Source organism: Nilaparvata lugens, unplaced genomic scaffold, assembly GCF_014356525.2.
Source record: "Nilaparvata lugens isolate BPH unplaced genomic scaffold, ASM1435652v1 scaffold5601, whole genome shotgun sequence".
Lineage (NCBI taxonomy): Eukaryota > Metazoa > Arthropoda > Insecta > Hemiptera > Delphacidae > Nilaparvata > Nilaparvata lugens.
The window spans coordinates 6-20,043 of NW_024091407.1; the positions used below are offsets into that span (position 1 = coordinate 6).

The following is a 20,038-nucleotide window of genomic DNA, read 5'->3' on the forward strand; positions in this document are numbered from 1 at the left end:
CCTCAAATGGTTTCGTTCATAGGTTTTATAATCACAAAACTCGCAAGACAACGGGGTTTCATTGGTGTGTCGTTTCACATGCACCTTTAGTCCTCTAGCATCAGAACATTTGTAATCACAATACTCACAACTCCAAGGTTTTTCCCCTGTGTGTTTCCTCTTGTGAGCCTCAAACTGATCCTGACGTGCACTCTTATGTCCACAAAACTCACAGGTGAAAGGTCGCACATTGTTATGAGTCTTCACATGTCGATTCAGGGAAGACGATGTCGTAAACCTCAAATCACATAACTCACATCCATAGGGTTTCTCCCCTGTGTGTGTCCTCATGTGAGTGGTGAGATGAGGTTTCTGCAGGGTCTTGTACTCACAGAACTCACAGCTGTACCTCTTCTCATCCTGGTGTGTCAACAGGTGACTCCTCAACGCAGACCGGTCCCCACACCTGAACTTGCAGAGCTCGCACTTGAAAGGTTTTTCCCCTGTGTGCGTCCTCATGTGCGTCCGCACCTGGTCAAACCTTGTACTTCTATAGTCACAGTACTCGCAGATGAAAGGTTTCTCCATTGTGTGCGTTCTGAGATGTCGTTTCAGTGTAGATGACAGTGCACACTTGTAGTTGCAGAAACTGCAGCTATGAGGTTTTTCCCCTGTATGTGTCAACAGATGGCCCTGCAAGTGGGCTTTCTTGAATGTGGAGTAATCACAATGTTCACATTTTAATGGTTGTTTACTGGTGTGGATAGACAGATGTATCTGAAGGTCTGTTTTGTCTTCACAGGAAAAGTTACAAAAGTCACACCTGAAACTGTCAGTTTCCACATCTGTTTCACCAAGAGATTTCAAATAATGTGTTCCTCCATTCAGTTCCGAAGGTATTTCATCAACACCTGAACTTCCCTCAACATTTGTTCCAGTGGTTTCCACACCAAAATCTGTAGCTCCAGAAGTTGCCACACTCAAATCAGTTGCTCCGGAAGTTGCCACACTCAAATCGGTTGCTCCAGAAGTTGCCACACTCAAATCGGTTGCTCCAGAAGTTGCCACACTCAAATCGGTTGCTCCCGAAGTTTCCGCTTTAAAATCGGTTGCTCCAGAAGTTGCCACACCAAAATCTGTCTCCATAGATGTTTCAGAGTCTGCCACATCACAGTTTGATCCTCCAGATGTTCCCACATGCAAATCTGTTTCCAAAAACGTTCCCACATCTAGATCACCACCAGATTCCTCAAGATTTCTGGCCAAATCTGAGTCGACCCCTCCTTCTATTCCTAAAATCAACTCAGACTCTCCACAGGGTCCTGCATTTGATGCTGGTTCTGAAGATTTTCCCTGAAGATAACCTGATTTCTGTTGGGTGAGATCTGTTCCTGAAGATGAAACTAACTTAGAACCTGTTCCTGAAGTTGTTGTTCCTGAATTTGGTCCCAGCTCCACACATTTCTCATCCGACCCCAAATGTGTCCTCACATGTACCTCCAACAAACTCTTCTGCACACAGGTGTAGTCACACAGGTCACATGACAAAACTTCCTCCCCAGCATGCAGCAGTCTTTGATGATCCTCCAGATCCTTTGCTTCAGCACACACATAACCCTCACAAAACTCACACCTGAAACACAATTTCTTCCACTCTGTATGAACCTGATGATGTTCCTCCAGATCACTTGCTGCACTAGCCTCAAACCCACAAATCTTGCAGGTCAGTGTTGTAGTGCCTAAGGTATGTACCCTGAGATGGTTTTTCAAGTGATTCTTCCGAGAGGTCCGGAAATCACAAAACTCACACCTGAGGCACAGCTTCTTCCCCTCTGTATGCACCTGATGATGTTCCTCCAAATCACTCGCCTCTCTAGCTGTAAACCCACAAATCTTGCAGGTCAACGTTGTAGTGCCCAAGGTGTGTATCCTGAGATGGTTTCTCAGGTGATTCTTCCTAGATGTCCGGAAATCACAGAACTGACACCAGTAACCTTTGACACCTTCATGGTTCTTCAGATGGCCCTTGAGGTGACTTTTGCGGGAGCTCTTGTATTCACACAGATGACAACTGAAAGGACGTTCACCGGTATGTGTCCTGACATGTAGGTCCAGGGATGACTGTGAGGTGAAGTTGTAGTCACAGAAGTTGCAGTGGTAGAGTTGAAGTCCCAGATGACTACGCCGATGTTTCTGGAGATCTACAAGGCGGTAGGTGGTGAAGTCACACTCTTTGCACCTGTGTAACTGCTGAGGGAAAGTTTTCCTTGTGTACTTGTAAGTTTTGTTCATGTGTTCCTTGATGTGGACTTGAAACTTGACTTGATCCTCAGTTGAGTATTTACAGAAGGAGCACCTAAGCAATAAACCATCTAGTGATGGTGGTTTGGGAGTTTGGTCATCATTGGTCCCTTCTTCTTCTCCTTTTCCTTCTTTGTCATCTTGTTGATCATCATTGTTACATATTATGATGCTCGGATCAATTTCAACTTCGAATTCTTCTTCCTCTTCACTTTCTGAAGATGAGGTGCTGGTTTCTTCATCTACATCCATACCTGTAAAAAAAAGAAATTATGATTTTATCATGAATTTACATTACACATCCCACCTCGGGAGGAAGGCTGTTCCAACTCAAAAAAGTCGTTTATTCAGGAGAACAGTTTTAAAGTTTTCATAGGTATTCAAGATTGATTTTCTACTCTTAGAATCACTCAATTTCTCACTTAGAGAATTTCTCTACTCAATGGTAGAGAGTTAGTGGAAGGATACTTTGAATATTCTTTCCAAAGAATGGACATTGATATGTCCAAAGCTCCACCAATTTATGTAGATGCTTAACAATATTATCTATAGTTATTACAAATAGCTTTTTTTCATAGCATATACAGCTCAAAAATTATTTTCTTAATTTATATTTTGTAAATTCATCTATAATTTTGATGTATTGTAAGCTATTGTATATAAGTGTATAAGCCAGTAAATATTGTAATCTACATAAATAAAGTACTCAATCAATCAATTTCTCTGATTCCAACTGTTTTAGTTTACTTATTACTTCTTAAAAGTGGCCTGTATTTATGTTTTTATTCATAATATGGCTGAATTGGGATGGAAGACTGTTCTAATCGAAATGACACACTCTTCCTGTAAATGATTGCATCGGTTTTCAAAATAGGAATACTGGAAATTCCGTGATATATAGAATAATTGGAACGAGTTTTGACTTGGAACTGTCTCCCACCGAATAAAGTGCATAGAAACCAACTTGAATAGACCCTTAGCTCAAAATTGACAATTTTCGAGTGGAACAGTCTTCCTCCAAGGTGCGAATGTTTTGTAACTATAGTGAGGTCCACGTTATAATGGCAGTGTTTGATTAGCAATGGTATTGATATCCTTGTCTATCATTCAACAAAGCGGATAGCACAATTTCTTTCTCGCTTTGCTCTGTTGCCAGATCGTCTTTTATCAATGTAGACTTGATAATTAGTTAAACTATGTAAATTCATTAGGTAATTATTGAAAAATATAATTTCTTGCCTAATAAAATATAAATGATTATTATAAACGAGAATGAACAGTTACTATTACATCAATAGACCTGTATCAGCTACTGTCTATTTATAGAAGGCATTGACAAGATGGAGGATTGGCAACGTTGTTCTCCTACCTTTCTCCACTGCCATTATAACAAACTAGTATTTTATTCATACTGTCACCCAGTTGCACGAAAGTCTGTTAACGTTTAATCCTGATTAATAACCAATCAGAGAAACCTTTTTTTTTTTAAAAAAAAAACCTTCTCTGGTTCTGGTGTGATTTAATTGTGATTAAAATTCAACAGGCTTTTGTACAACCGGGCCTGTATGAATTGAAAGGACATTCACAATCATTGAACGTTTTAATTATTTTAATAAATAATCATTGATCAATTAATTTATTAGATTCATTTAACAGAACTTGATATTGTCACAAACACTTATTAAAAAACAGAGAAAATAGTTTAGGACGCAACACCATCTTCATTTATAGTAAACTGGTTCTTCATCTGCATCCAACCAGTCAGGAAATAGAATATGATTTGTATGGGAAATATTGTGGTATTTCTTTATAATGAAAAGAAAATAAATTGATGTTATCAATACATCTATACTACCCACTATATATAATCGTATTGACAACAAATTCAATGTATTTTTCTCAATATTATTAGGCTTTTCGTAAAAACAATATAAATTATTGCAATCACTTATTTACAGTAGCCTATAAAAATTGAGAAGCTAGTTTTTCTGTTACAGCTGCGCTACTTTATGAGTGGCGCAGTTGAAACGTTTTTTGCTTTGCATGATTCCAGATGTAACGAAGTTTTTCCTTTTAAATGTGATTTTTTCCTCAAAATTTTATTAATACTTTTTTGCTTACTTATATTTCTTTTTAGCATATTTTTATCTTGTTATTGAACTAAGTTTACGAAAACAAGATCAACTTGAATATCAAGCACCATCGTACAGTGTGAATAAACCATGCAGAACTTCTGATATCCACTGAATCCTTAGTGTTTATTTATAGGATAAATTCTGATGCCAGTTGAGACCATATACATGTGAATGAATACAATAAAACCTATTTGTACTGTAATTTGAAAATATTTGGCTAAAAAATTAGAAATAAAGTCAAACCACTGACGGCCTCCAACGTTTTTAGATAGATTCACGTTATAAATCCAGCACCTTATTAACATTGTTGTTGCTATCCTTGTCTGTCATTAGACAAAGCATATTTCCCCATCCTTTTCCAACTCCGTACCCTTGCCAAATCGTTTGTAGGCTATGAAAAGCTCCAATTAACTACACTTCTGACACACAATAAGCTTCGGTTGACGTAACGAAGTTTTTCCTTTTAAATGTAATTTTTTTCCTCAAAATTTTATTAATACTTTTTTGCTTACTTATATTTCTTTTTAGCATATTTTTATCTTGTTAAGGTTCTTTGAAACTCTTATGTGAGGTTCTTTGAACCTTTGGATCTTTGAACCTTTGGATCTTTGAACCTTTGGATCTTTGAATCCGTTCTTCAAAAACATAAACTACACTTACATAATTGTCCAGTGTCATCAGCTTTTGTGGGCTCCTTTTGTTGCGCAGCGCATGCCTCAGAGCAAAAACGTTGCGAGGCATTTTGTTGTGAGGCAATTTGTTGTGAGGCAGTTTGTTGCGAGTCAGCTTTGAAGTATTTTGATGCGTCCACCATCTTAGAGCACCCTGCACAAGTGATCAACTCGATACCAATGAGCTCCCCTGCTAACAGAAAATAGAGAATTAATAAAAGATTAACTGAAAAAATGTGCATAACTTAATAACAAATTAACAGGAATAACACAGTAGACCTATAGTGAGGTCCACGTTATAATGACAGTGAAGAACGATAGGTGAATAGACAGCGTTGCCGATTCTTTGCCTTGCCCCTGCCTTCTATAGAGGATAGCTGATATCGGTCGGTATATCTGATGTAATATCAACTGTTCATTCCTGTTTAAAATAATCAATTATATTTAATTGGCATGAAAATTAATTGTTCAATGATAAATGCTTGAATAGGTTATTTGAAGTCGTTGCCAAAGACTGGGGTCTCCAGATAGGAAATGTCAAAAAAAAACTTATATCACATACATTAGGGGGCATTTCTATTTATATCACCTGTATTTAATCACCTATCACCTAATTGGCATGAAAATTAATTGTTCAATGATAAATCCTTGAATAGGTTAAGCCTACTTGAAGTCGTCTCCAAAGACTGGGGTCTCCAGATAGGAAGTGTCAAAAAAAACTTATATCACATACATTAATATAATGAGGTTATACATAAGGGGGCATTTCTATTTATATCACCTGTATTCAATCACATATCACCTGACCTGAACAAACATTAGGGGGCACTTAAACCTATTGTAGCCATAGAAAAATTAAAAAAAATAAAAATTGATATAAACATTTTGAAATTTCCGCCATGTTTTTCAGCTAATCCTTGGAAATCGACAACAATGTTATACATGGTTGATCTCGTCTTGACCTCCTCTATCGATCTATGTAGGTCCCAATGCTAGATTCCGCGGCCCATATATACTAAAGTGCAGCCATACATTATAATGAATATTCATAATTTAGGTGTAGAGTTGACTATTTTTGAAGGTTAGCTAACTATCCTCTATTAATTTAAATATTTATTCTATATTAATTTGTTTGTTTATAAGGTAAATTGAACAAAAGCAATAATTTGTAATGAACAAACAGGCATTTATCCATTTATGAATAATATTCATTCAACGTACCTATACAATCTTTTGAGCCTTCTATATTAAAAAATTGAATATTTAAAAAATATTGGTTCTTACCTTGAATTGCCTCTCCATCAGTATCATCCATGCCTCTTGATATATGTAACAATCTTTATAACCTGAAACAAACAAATCACGAATTATAATTGGTAATATGGTAATAAACCGAATGAACCCCACAGATGAACATTTTCCATACTTAAATTCTTAGTCGTCTCTAGATTTTAGAAAATAAAATTTATAAACCACATATATTTCCCCATCCGCCACCTGGGGAGGCACCCGATAGACGAACAGCAACTCCCACAGGATTTGAATGATATTTTACTCAGTTACAGAGGTGATAATCAGAATGTTTTGAAATGTCAAACTAAAAAACGTTTTAACGTCCTCAAAGTCTTTACTTAAAACAAATTAACTTGAAGTGTATATTTGAAGATCAAGTAGATATGCCTTCAAGCCAATAAAAGAAATATTTTTATTATATTAAACACGAATTATCATAAAAAAGTGTGTTATCATTGTTCAAAAAAAATGTTTTCATTTATTAGATTAAAAAATTTAATACGTCATCGGAAAATTCAACGTATTTTAACTAGCATTGATATTAGCCCACTACTTCTATGATACTGATAATATAAATCTGATGAATTAATTTCAAAATTTGATTTTATTATTTGATTCAAATAGCCTAATATAACTTATTGTAAAAGATAACCTACCTGTATTGTAGACCTATCAGTTTGACGTCTTTCAACGTTTAAACACACTATTTAAAATATCTGATGTGAGACGAGTTATTCAAATGATTATTACTACAAATAATTCATTATATGAATGTAAAGTGGTTGAAATATATAATTATTTGAACAAAATAATAAATACTGCCGTCTTCACTTCTTGACAATCAGCTCCATTTTTAATTTTTCAACTCCTACGGAATTCAGTGCCATACTGATATTGTTGTCGTTACTACTAGAACAGCTGTTGACTTGTAGAAGAGCCCGCGCATATTTGAATTTCTGAAATTATTGATTTTTGATGAGGATCAATTTTCAGAACAGAAACGTCGTTTGATTATACTTCAGACAAATTATACTATTGTCAGTTACTATATTAAAAGAGTAGGCTACCTAGTAGCTATGGTCAATATAGTAACTGTAGATTAACCCAGGACAAAACTGTTTAAAAGAATTCACAAGAAGTGAATTAACTAGAACTATCTTCTTATGGTATTTCTAGTTGAATATCGATTTCATAGCTAAATCAAATTCAGTCGCAACTCGCAATCTAAATTTCCAACTACAATCTACAACTACTCATGATGGATGCCACTTTGACATGATCTGCAATAGACTGTCAAGAGTCTCTTATTTGTTGCATAAGCTGAGGGGTCATGTTTCTTTGGAGTACCCAAAGACTTTAAAGATGCATATTATCTCTTAAAGATGCATATCTCTTTAAGGTCTTTGGGAGTACCTGGTTACGGCATACCATGGCCTCTTCCACAGCCATATCAATCATGGCATAGTGCTTTGGGGCCATGCAGCAGGCTGTAGGAGGATCTTGCTTCTGCAAAAGAAGGTCCTCCGGATCATCACCTCATCTCATCGGCTGGTCGAGTACTGTTCGCCCAGGGGTGCCATTTTGGCAGTTAACAGTCATCCTGCAATGCGGCCGAAACACTTCCAAGCCAGACAGTCAGACACCCATCTCAAATGACATCATACCTTTCAGCAGAGAGGACATGTACATAGTCACAACACAAGGAGGAGGAATGACATCAATTTGCCTTAGACCAGACTGACTCGATCTCATAATGGCTTCCCTGTCCGTGCACTTGAGATTTACAACAGGATGCCGGGGTATTTCCGTGAACAGGAGGAAAAAGTCTTCAAGAAGGCACTTCGTGAGAAGCTTGTGAGTCTGGCTCTCTACTCCCTGGATGAAGAGTCAATCCAATGTTTTCTGAGATCTATTACTGGCCTCCCATCTTGATCTCAGTCCAGTTATTCATTTATTCATTATTCATTTATTCATTTATTCATTTATTCATTTATTCATTTATTCATTTATTCATTTATTCATTTATTCATTTATTCATTTATTCATTTATTCATTTATTCATTTAGTCATTTATTCATTTATTCATTTTTCATTTATTCATTTATTCATTTATTCATTTATTCATTTATTCATTTATTCATTTATTCATTTATTCATTTATTCATTTATTCATTTATTCATTTATTCATTTATTCATTTATTCATTTATTCATTTATTCATTTTTCATTTATTCATTTATTCATTTATTCATTTATTCATTTATTCATTTATTCATTTATTCATTTATTCATTTATTCATTTATTCATTTATTCATTTATTCATATTCATTTATTCATTTATTCATTTATTCATTTATTCATTTATTCATTTATTCATTTATTCATTTATTCATTTATTCATTTATTCATTTATTCATTTATTCATTTATTCATTTATTCATTTATTCATTTATTCATTTATTCATTTATTCATTTATTCATTTATTCATTTTATTGACAATTACAAATCATAATTATAATACATATATAATATGATTGGGAGAAGACAACAGGCATAGTCCAAAACTGTCTTCTCCCAAATTTTTACAAATGAATGTTAAAAAAAGAATAAGGTTAAGATTTCACTTTCACCTCAAAAAGTCCAATTTCCAATTCAAACTAATGACTAAACTAAAAATTTTGAATTTTGATATTAAAAACTAATTAAAAACAAAAATATTTTACTCAAATCTCTATAAATTGGAAATTTTCTGAGTAATTTTGCAAAATTTTGAGCCAGAAAAGAAACACAACTTCACTATTAGCACAGCTGATAATTATCAAGTTCTAAGTTCTATTTTTCATGACGCAATCTATCCAGCAAGTGCTAGTCATGGATGAATTACTTAATCACACACATCTTTGCATGAAATAATTTGAGAGCCTAATCTGGATTGGAAGAAATCAAAAGTTTCTCCTCCTCTAGTGAACTCATTAATTGAAACACTTCAATAAAGGTAGATGCACACATATCGTCATCGGACGGACGGCACGCATCGGACGGATCAGATTATTAAATTTAATCATAGATGAAGGATAAGCATAAGGATAAGCATTCAAACTATATTTCTTGTCTCTGATTTAACGCATTGTTTTCAATTGGAGTGCGCATACCTATCCGCATCCGTATAGGTATGCGCACTCCAATTGAAAACAATGCATCAAATATAATCTTCCGATCCGTCCGATGCTTGCCGTCCGTCCGATGACGATCTGTGTGCGCCTACCTTTAAAAATCGATGGCTCAATTGCTCAATAGTCTGTTAAACTTCAACTTCAAGGAGGAGGATGATGAGGATGAGGAGGGGGGAGAAGGAGGAGGAGGAGGAGAGGAGGAGGAGGGGGAGGAGGAGAAAGAATAAGATGAGGTGAGGAGTAGGAGTATGCTGAGGGTGGGTGGAGGAGGAGGAGATGAAGGAAGAGGTTGTGGTGGAGGAGGATGAGGTTAAGGAGGAGGAGGAGGTGGAGGAGAAAGTGGTGGAGGAGGAGCAGGAGGTGATGGAGAAGGGTGTGGAGGAGAAAGAGAAGGTAGTCGAGGAGGAGAAGGTGATGGAGAAGGTGGTAGAGGAGGACGGAAAGGTGGAGAAAGATAAGGAGGAGGTGTTGGAAAAGCTGGAGAAAGAGTAGGAGGAGAAGAAAAGAAGAAGAAGAAGAAGAAGAAGAAGAAGATGTAAACAGGAGGTGAAGAAGAAAGAAGAAGGAACGTAAAAGGAACAGAAAAGAAAAAGATTTAATCTTTTTTTCAAATTCCAATAATATTCCGGGAACAGTAGGCCTATCTCCAGAACATCCAGGAAATCTAGAAGCCCGCGACTATTGATTTTCACTCTGACGTCATAACCACCTCCAAACAAAGTGGAGGTAGACTGTTTTCCGACAGAATAGCACCGGGAAATCCTCGGAAAATCCTTGGAAAAACCTCAGACAACCTGAATTTTCATCAACGATTCTATCACCAGAGTCAGATATAGCAACACATTGATAGAAGCCGGTGAGTATGCAACTATATATAACTTTATTCGTAAATATATCACCATAGGCTATCACTGTAACTTGTGTTAAGCTATTGGGAAGCATATGGTGACAAAAAATAAGACTATATATTTTCAGTATTCTCGACTATTACTCCGTTATAGTGTACCTTTCTTGTAACAAATGATGAAACCCCACTGGTTTAAAATAGCATTTAGCATTTAAATAAAATATGTATCTTGCATGAGCTATTGGGAAACATATGGTTACAAATAATACTTTACCATTTATCAGTATTCTTGACTGTTACTCCGTTATAGTGTATTTTTCTTGTACCAAATGATTGAAAAATCACTCGTTTATAATAGCATTTAGTATTTAAATAAAATATGTATTTTGTCTTAGCTATTGGGAAACATATGGTAACAAATACTGTACTTTACCATTTATCGGTATTCTTGACTATTTTCTCCGTTATAGTGTATTTTTCTTATAACAAATGATTGAAAAACCACTGGTTTATAGTAACATTTAGCTTTTAAATAAACTATGTATCCTGTATTAGCTATGGGAAACATATGGTAACAATAATACTTTACCATTTATCAGTATTCTTGACTGTTACTCCGTTATAGTGTATTTTTCTTGTACCAAATGATTGAAAAATCACTCGTTTATAATAGCATTTAGCATTTAAATAAAATATGTATCCATTATTAGCTATTGGGAAACATATGGTAACAATAATACAATACCATTTATCAGTATTCTTGACTATTTCTCCGTTATAGTGTATTTTTCTTGTAACAATGATTGAAAAATCACTCGTTTATAGTAACATTTAGCTTTTAAATAAAATATGTATCCTGTATTAGCTATTGGGAAACATATGGTAACAAATAATACTTTACCATTTATCAGTATTCTTGTCTATTATCCGATATAGTGTATTTTTTGTACCAAATGATTGAAAAATCACTCGTTTATAGTAACATTTAGCTTTTAAATAAAATATGTATCCTGTATTAGCTATTGGGAACATATGGTAACAAATACTATGCCATTTATCGGTATTCTTGACTATTTTCTCCGATATAATGTATTTTTCTTATAACAAAAATTATTGAAAAATCACTTGTTTATAATAGCATTTAGCATTTAAATAAAATATGTATCCTGTATTAGTTATTGGGAAACATATGATAACAAATAATACTTTACAATTTATCAGTATTCTTGTCTATCACCCGATATAGTGTATATTTTCTTGTACCACATGATTGAAAAATCACTCGTTTATAATAGCATTTGGCATTAAATAAAATATGTATCTTGTATTAGCTATTGGGAAACATATGGTAACGAATAATACTATATCATTTATCAATATTCTTGACTATTATTATAGTGTGTTCTTATTATAACAAACTAGCCGTCAGGCTCGCTTCACTCGCCATATCAGTTTATCCAGGGGGCTCCGCCCCTGTCAGAAGATGAGATCAGCGGGCTCGCTTCGCTCGCCTGCATTTTTCATTTGAGCATGCTTCATTCCTTCAGAAAGTCAAAGTACTGAGAAAACGCAGAAAAGCTGAGAAATACGTTGGAAAAACGCAGATTTTGGCGTATCTTTGGAAATTATTCAAAATCCGTTCTTAGTGCGCCTCTAAAGGGCCAACTGAACATACCTACCAAATTTGAACGTTTTAGGTCCGGTAGATTTTTAGTTCTGCGAGTGAGTGAGTCAGTCAGTCAGTTTCGCTTTTATTAATATAGATGATAGAAAAACCACTCGTTATAAAAGCATTTAGCATTTAAATAGATAATAAATTGATGTGAAGCTATTGTGAAACATATGGTAAGAAATAATACTATACCATTTATCAGTATTCTTGACTATTACTCCGTTATAATCTATTTTTCTCATACCAAATGATTGATAAGAACTCTTGTTTTGGATATCATCGCTGAAATTCAATTTTCAATAATATAACAAAATATATATCGATTCTAGGGTCCAGATGAAGATACTTTGAATAAACCCAATTTTTGAGAGATTTTCTGTTATTGAACATTAAACTTAGGTACGACATAGCAGTCTTCATAAATGAAAGCTATTATATTGAGGTCCACGTTATAATGGCAGTGGAGAAAGATATGGAAGCACAACGTTGCCGATCTTCTGTCTTGTCAATGCCTTCTATGGACGGTAGCTGATACAGGTTAATTGATGTAATATTGACTGTTCATTCTCTTTTAAAATACTCTATTATATTTTTCAATAATTCCATAATGAATTTTCATAATTAAGATGAAATATTTTGTTGATTAATTTATTAATTCTACATTGTTAAAAGACGATCTGGCAACAGAGCAAATCGAGAAAGAGATAGCGCTATCCGCTTTGTTGAGTGATAGATAAGGATAGCAATACCATTGCTAAACAACACTGCCATTATAACGTGGACCACACTATAGCAGAAAAATTGTTCATCGATATTAATATTATACTGTATCTCCTATTTTATCAAGTCTTTAGTATACATGCTAATAAATGATTAAACGAGCGTAGCAAGTTCCTCCTTTTGACTAGAGGCTAGAGTCGTTGTCCGTATGTTGATGTGTTTGTATGTTCAACTTGCTTTCATAAATCAACTCCACATTCCAATACATATTCTTTGAACCATTAACAGTTCTAGTTTGTTAAAATGCCAACCTGACAAAATTATTAATTTAGTTACCAGTTAACAACTGTTTCGAAGAGGTACTCTCTCTAGATTATAGTTCTATATTAACATATTATGGTATGGACCTTTTTCAATTATAATTAAGAGAATAAGAAGAAGATACATGCAAAAAGACGAACTTCAAACCCTTAAAAACAACCCTTAGAGTTAAAATGTTGCCAAAAGATTTCTTAGTGCGCCTCCAAAGGGCCAAATGAACATATCTACCAAATTTGAACATTTTTGGTCCGGTAGATTTTTAGTTCTGCGAGTGAATGAGTGAGTGAGTCAGTCAGTCAGTGAATGAGTGCCATTTCGCTTTATATAGATTGACAATGGTGTAATAACCGAAACCGGTCTTTCTAAGTATCAGTAGGCCTAAATCTGTGGTTTTCTGACAATTTATTAGTCTTTTTCATTCATTATTTCAAATTGCACGCTGGGTTGTGATCACAGAACATCCGCTCGAAAAATAAGTCTCAACGGCAAATTCACGCTTCTCATTGTTCCAATGCATTATGCATTATGGTGACTGATCATGTCGGGAAGAGAACATTATGGTCTGGCCTCTCTAATGAGACCAAATTCGCTCTACTACGACATCAGCTGACTGAATGGGGTTTACTTCAACAAAGGGAGTTTCGCTGCCACACCCAGAGTGGTTGTTCTGAAAAAAGGTGCCCATACGTCAGGGCGTGATTGCTCACATCAAAAGAAAAAAAAAGTTCTAATTAACATAGGTCCGAAAATGCTTAGTTATCAAGTTATACAGAGTGGAAGATTTCGTCTGAACTTCTGTGCCCCTGCTGAAACGAAGCCCTACCGGTATTTGTTGGCTGTTATTAAGATTTACTTTTGTAAAATGAACTAAAAAATTGAATAAAACCCTTTCCAGACCTGTAGCTACAGTAATTTTCAAGATATGTGACGAAATACGCGAAACTTGGTCCCGAAAAACAAGTTCCTTTAAGGTTTGAAGGAGATTTACTATGTTAAATGTACAATAAACACAAAATATGTATCCACAGTACTTGTAGAAGATGTAATTTCGAAGAGAAAGATGTAAAATAAGTCTATAATAGAGAAACGCAACCTTGAAAAATAATCCTTTATTACATACAAAACGCATGAAAAATAGACAAAATTTGTTAAGGTTTCTACACACACCCGTAGGGCTTCGTTTCAGCAGAGGCACAGAAATTCAGACGAAATCTTTCATCCTGTATAACTTGGTAACCAAGCATTTTCGGACCTCTGTTAATCAGAACTTTTTTCTTCTTTTGATGTGAGGAATCACGCGCTGACGTATGGGAACCTTTTTCAGAACACTTTGTATATTTTATGAGGAGAGAAATAGTACAGTCGACATTTTATACCTACATGAAAAAGGAATAAGAGTGCTTGCAATATATTATATTTTAGTTCTGATTTTGTAATTGTTTAGATACATAAGAGAAGTCCAGAACCAATTTTCGATGCAAAATCTCATATTGTGCTAATAAATACAGAGTACCCCAAAACCACGTTTTTACGGTACATTTTCCAGTTCTCAGCTATATCCCCCAATTGCAGTAATCGGACAGAAAAATTGCTCTCGCTTTCTTTCAATATCTTAAAATTCAAATGAAAGCTATATGAATAGAACTAAGGACTTTTGCTACTGCAAATATTGAACGAAGAGCTAAATAGCAGAAGGAAATTTGAAGAATGAAACTGTCCAAAAATTGTGCCCGGACCAAGAATCGAACCCAGTACATGTAACTTGTTCCATTATAATGAAAGTCTCATTCTTCAAATTTCATTCTGCTACTTTGTTCCTCGTTCAATTTTTGCTGTAGCAGGAGTCCTCAGCTCTTTTTATGTAGCTTTCATTGGATATTTGAAATCTTATTATATTAAAGCTGCAAAAGACAAAAAAAATACGAAAAATTCACAGCCAATACGGCCGATTGTCACGGGGAATCCACACAAAAATCAGTTGGAGAACACACTGGAGAAAAATGTACCCCCTGGCACCCCTAAAGCCCCCCAAATTTGATCGACACATTTAAATCAGCTTCGCACAGAAAATTCGATGAAAGCTTTTTTGTTCAGCTCCCGGGAGATAAGCCTATAGCCATAGCTAAATCCCAGCTGTTGGTTAACTGTAATCTAAACTACTATGATATAGAAGTAGAATTTTATATTATAATAATAAAGGAAAAAAAATCGTATGGCTTTTGTTGGTGGGGAGTCCCTTGCGGGAAGGTCCCACCGCCTCAATATATCATTTAAGCCGTCAATGGGCCTTACGACTGTAAGGAAAGAGAGGAAATAAAAGAAAGAACTGGCTCATTCACGTACGGGATAGGAAAATTATGTTTTCCTACAGTTACGTTGAAAAGTGGCCATTACTGCACTGATTACAGAACGCAAAGAATCACTTTTCCGCTCTAGTGCGGGAAAAATTTTTCTGCACTCCAGATTTGCAACATGGCAACGCAAAATACTTAGTAGGTTATATGGAGCAACAGTGCAGCAAAATCAAAATGAAGTTGGTAACAGTGACTGGACTGCTATAGTGAGCAGAGGTGCAACGAGCACAGCATTAAGTAGATATTATAACCAAGGACAACATTTTTATTCAATTTGACAATAAATTAAGGTTTTTATCAATAATAAAATTACACAGAAAAACATTTGATGCATTTCAGGCAATTTTACCCATAATTACCCACTTTTCATATTCAATGGTAACTGTAGGAAAAACTTAATGTGAAATACGTGCGCAAAGTTCCTCTGCTGCACTCAAGAAACCATTCCGTAAACGTTTCTTTCGGTGCAGCAAACTGTCACTTTGCGCACTAGTTGCACAAATAACTATTTACGCATCATCACGTCTCAACTACTCAACTGATTAACTTGACATTTTGCATATAGATTCATGATCTACCGGTGATGGTTAAAGGTCTATTTTCAATTCTTCAAGATTTCATTACGTCAAGTTTTAAAATAGACCCTTGCGGAGCACGGGTTACCTGCTAGTTTCTAATGAAATCTTTCATCATTACTATTAATTTAATCTCCTTCTTCTTCCTTTCACGGTTAAAGCAATATTGCCTGTTCCGAACCTCATCCTCTCTATAATCATATAACATCTTTCTCTAGGACGTCCTCTATCATTCTATTTTCTCAACTGGTTTGTACAATAATTTAATTGATTAACTCGATTTTCCAGTTGCAAAATGCCTGGATCACGGGATAAGATCCTGAGCGAGGTGTTCTCAGGAATATGTAACAAGATGAACAGATGTAAGCCCCTGTCATCAGATGACGTCATGGCCACACCCTTGAGAAGATGTCTCAACACTTTCGACATTACACTATTGGGTAAGTATATCCTTTAAGAAAAGATAGCATAAGAAGATATCTCATGGTTTTCAGAATTTATTCAAAGTTTGGAAGCTCTGTATCAAATTATAAGTGTTGTGTATCAAGTTAACATGATATTCTATCATATTGTGTTGATACTGTATCATATTGCAGTGATACTGTATCATGTGTGGTGGTACTGTATCATTTATGGTGATACCATAGCGAAAATATAGTACCGTATAAGAAGATATGTCATGGTTTGTAGAATTCATTCAAAGTTTGCAAGATCTGTATCAAATTATGGTGTTGTGTATCAAGTTGAGATGAAACTGTATCATATGTGTTGTGATACTGTATCATGTGTGGTGATACTGTATCATTTATAGTGATACCTTAGAGAAAAGATAGCATAGAAAGATATTCCATGGTTTGTAGAATTCATTCAAGATTTGCAAGTTTTGTATCAATTATGGTGTTGTGTATCAAGTTGAGATGATACTGTATCATAATGTGTTGCTAATTTTTAATGTGTGATAATACTGTATCATTTATGATGATACAATAGAGAAAAGAGATAGCAAAAGAATATATCTCATGGTTTGTAGAATTCATTCAAAGTTTGCAAGATCTGTATTAAATTATGGTGTGTGTATCAAGTTTAGATGATACTGTATCAAATGTGTTATACGGCAATATCGCACCGCTGTATCCCTACCTTTCTCTGCTATGCATGTACCTCCAAGTCAGGCCCCGGGCTATAAATGGGCAGACTTGGCATTTGCCCAGGGCGCATATATATAAGAGATGATGGAAATAATGCTTAGAGAATCAAAATACCTGTCACAAGATTTTCAAAAATACATAGTGCGAACATGTAAATATAATACAGGCTGTATTACATTTACATGTTCTGCTCTATGTATATCGGAAATGTTAAATGTAAATAGTAAGAAACTTGAGTATTATAAGATGATATCTCTTTTGAAAACCTAATTGAAAAGATTTGAATACCATACTCTCTGCTCTTGTTAAAAATCTGGTGTGGTACACTCACACAACTTTCCTTGCTCATTGAACTGTAAGCCTCATTCTCAAACGAGAATAATTTAGGGGGATAACATGATGACGATTGGCGGCAACATATTTGAAACTACGATCAGACTACTGTATATGTGTACCAATTGTTTTTAGAGTTCTTTTTCCTTTGTGTGAATTGTGAAATTCGATGATTTTTTGTAAAGTCGTCAAAACAGCTGTTCTACAGATGACATAATATCTCGACTATGTGTTCTTTTCATAAACTGCTCTACCTACCTACCTCATGCACGAGAAGGAGGTTACTAAGTCAATTCTCAAGGATGGGATGGACCCCCCATTAGTTTCTCAGGAGGAGACACATGCCAGTTGATAGAGCTGATAAATAACTATACAGGGTATATGAATTTGAAAAAAATCGGTCAAGTCATTTTTGTGAAAATCGTGAAAACATGTTTTTTTTAGAAATTTTTCTTAAGAATATTACGGAACTCCTGCAATTTTCCCAGAAGTGAGACTCATGACAGTTGATAGGGCTTATGAATAGCTTATAAATATCCATGGTATAAATTTTAAGAAAATCGTTGGAGCCATTTTTGAGAAAACCGTGAAAAACATGGTTTTTTAGTAATTATCCGCCATTTTTCTCAATAATTTTACGGAGCTCCTGCAATTTTCCCAGAAATGAGACTCATGTCAGTTGATAGGGCTTATAAATAGCTATCCATGATATAATTTGAAGAAAATCGTTAGAGCCGTTTTCGAGAAAACTGTGAAAAACTGGTTTTTTAGTAATTATCCGCCATCTTAAATTGAATTTCATATTGTAGGATCCTCTTGGTATAATGACCTTAAGTTTAAAATTTCAAGTCAATCGGTTAATTGGGAATGGAGTTATGGTGTTCACAGACATACATACCTAGTCTACAAAAGTATACGAAAAAGTGCGCATACCAAGTCAAGTATACAAAATAGTAATTTTGTATGGACTATAAGCTTAGGAGGTGAAAATAGCAAAAGTGTGCATATTTATCTCCTATGTTGAAGATGTGGAGCACATACCTCCATAAACAAAGCCATAGTGCATTCTGGTGACGTCAGCACAGGTAGGGCTCCTACACCAATAAAAATTTGTTGATTTCAGCCGATCTATATCAGCTAGTGTTTTTATTGGTGTAGAAGCCTACCTGTGCTGACGTCACCAGAATGTACTATGGATTTGTTTCGGAGGTGTGTGTGGAGCCGCTGAGTTGACACTTGTTGCAGAGTTGAAAAACTCAACCTCCATTAAGGTTGTGCAAAGGCTAAAAATAAAAATTTATTGGTGATATTTTTCAAAGTTTTACGATTTCTATATCATTAAGCTATCAAAATAAAAAAAACATTCTCAGGAATACATTTTTTTCCGATCATTACTTTTTGAGATAGGAGCGCCTAAAGTTTAAATTTTTGGGGCAAAACATTTTAAATTCGGTAAGAGATAAATTCACGGGATTCAGAGGATACATTTTTTAAGGTACCTATTGTTGATTGAATAAAACAAAAATGTTTTGGAAATATCAATTTTTGAGAATGTTAATCAATTAACCAAAAATAATTTTAGTCGAGTTATTTTTAGTAAATTGAATAACTTTCTCAAAGATTTTATATTTCAAGAACTTTTTGTTTTATTCAATCAAAAATACCATGGAAAATTCATCCTTTGAATCTCATGGATTCATCTCTTACCGAAATTGAAATGTTCTGTCCCAAAAATTTAAACTTCAGGCGCTCATATCTCAAAAAGTAATGATTGGAAAAAAATGTTTTCCTGAGAAAACTTCATCATTTGATATCTTGATGATATACAAATCGAAAAACTTTGAAAATATCACCAATAAAAAGTTTATTTTTAGCCTTTGCACAGCCTAATATGATGTAGTATGTATTATGTATTTATTAATGTATTGGATTTATTTGTTTTCACCAGGAATCGGTCACATGGTAGGAGCCGGCATCTATGTGCTGGTGGGAACAGTAGCTAAAGACCAGGCTGGTCCAGGAATCATAATTTCGTTCCTGATAGCCGGCCTGACGTCTATGTTGGCAGCACTGTGTTATGCTGAGTTCGGCACTCGCATCCCCAAAGCTGGCTCAGCTTATGTCTACACATATGTCAGTGTGGGCGAATTCTGGGCTTTTGTCATTGGATGGAATCTTATATTGGAACATATGATTGGTGAGTAGTTATTTCAGGCTGTTGCTATTTCAACTCCTTCTCCTCCTCCTCCTCCTCCTACTCCTCCCACTCCTCCTCCTCCTCCTTCTTCTCCTCTTTCTTCTCCTTCTAATCCACCTTCCCCTCTTCATCCTACTCCACCATCTCCTCCTTCTCCTCCTTCTCCTCCTACTCCTCCTTCTACTCCTCCTTCTCTTCCTTCTCCCCCTTCTTCTCCTTCTCCTTCTTCTCCTCCTTCTCTTCCTTCTCCCCCTTCTTCTCCTTCTCCTTCTTCTCCTCTTCTTCTCCTTCTCCTTCTTCTCCTCGTTCTACTCCTT

The 20,038-nt window shown here is 35.2% G+C and overlaps 2 protein-coding genes across 2 annotated transcripts; one reads left to right on the forward strand and one right to left on the reverse strand.

Annotated features, from left to right (window-relative positions):
- Nucleotides 1–212: 212 nt before the first annotated feature.
- On the reverse strand, nucleotides 213–6,401 carry LOC111063215 (zinc finger protein 26; the record flags this gene model as incomplete). Its single annotated transcript, XM_039444824.1, has 3 exons — nucleotides 6,371–6,401; nucleotides 5,076–5,276; nucleotides 213–2,534 (listed from the first exon to the last, which is right to left on the reverse strand). Coding segments are annotated over exons 1-3 (2,554 nt in total), but the record flags the coding sequence as incomplete, so codon positions are not given.
- Nucleotides 6,402–10,236: 3,835 nt separating this feature from the next.
- Nucleotides 10,237–19,721, forward strand: LOC120356040 (cationic amino acid transporter 4-like; the record flags this gene model as incomplete). The annotated part of the gene is made up of 3 exons (XM_039444823.1): nucleotides 10,237–10,410; nucleotides 16,332–16,483; nucleotides 19,473–19,721. Coding segments are annotated over exons 2-3 (394 nt in total), but the record flags the coding sequence as incomplete, so codon positions are not given.
- Between the last annotated feature and the right edge of the window lie 317 nt (nucleotides 19,722–20,038).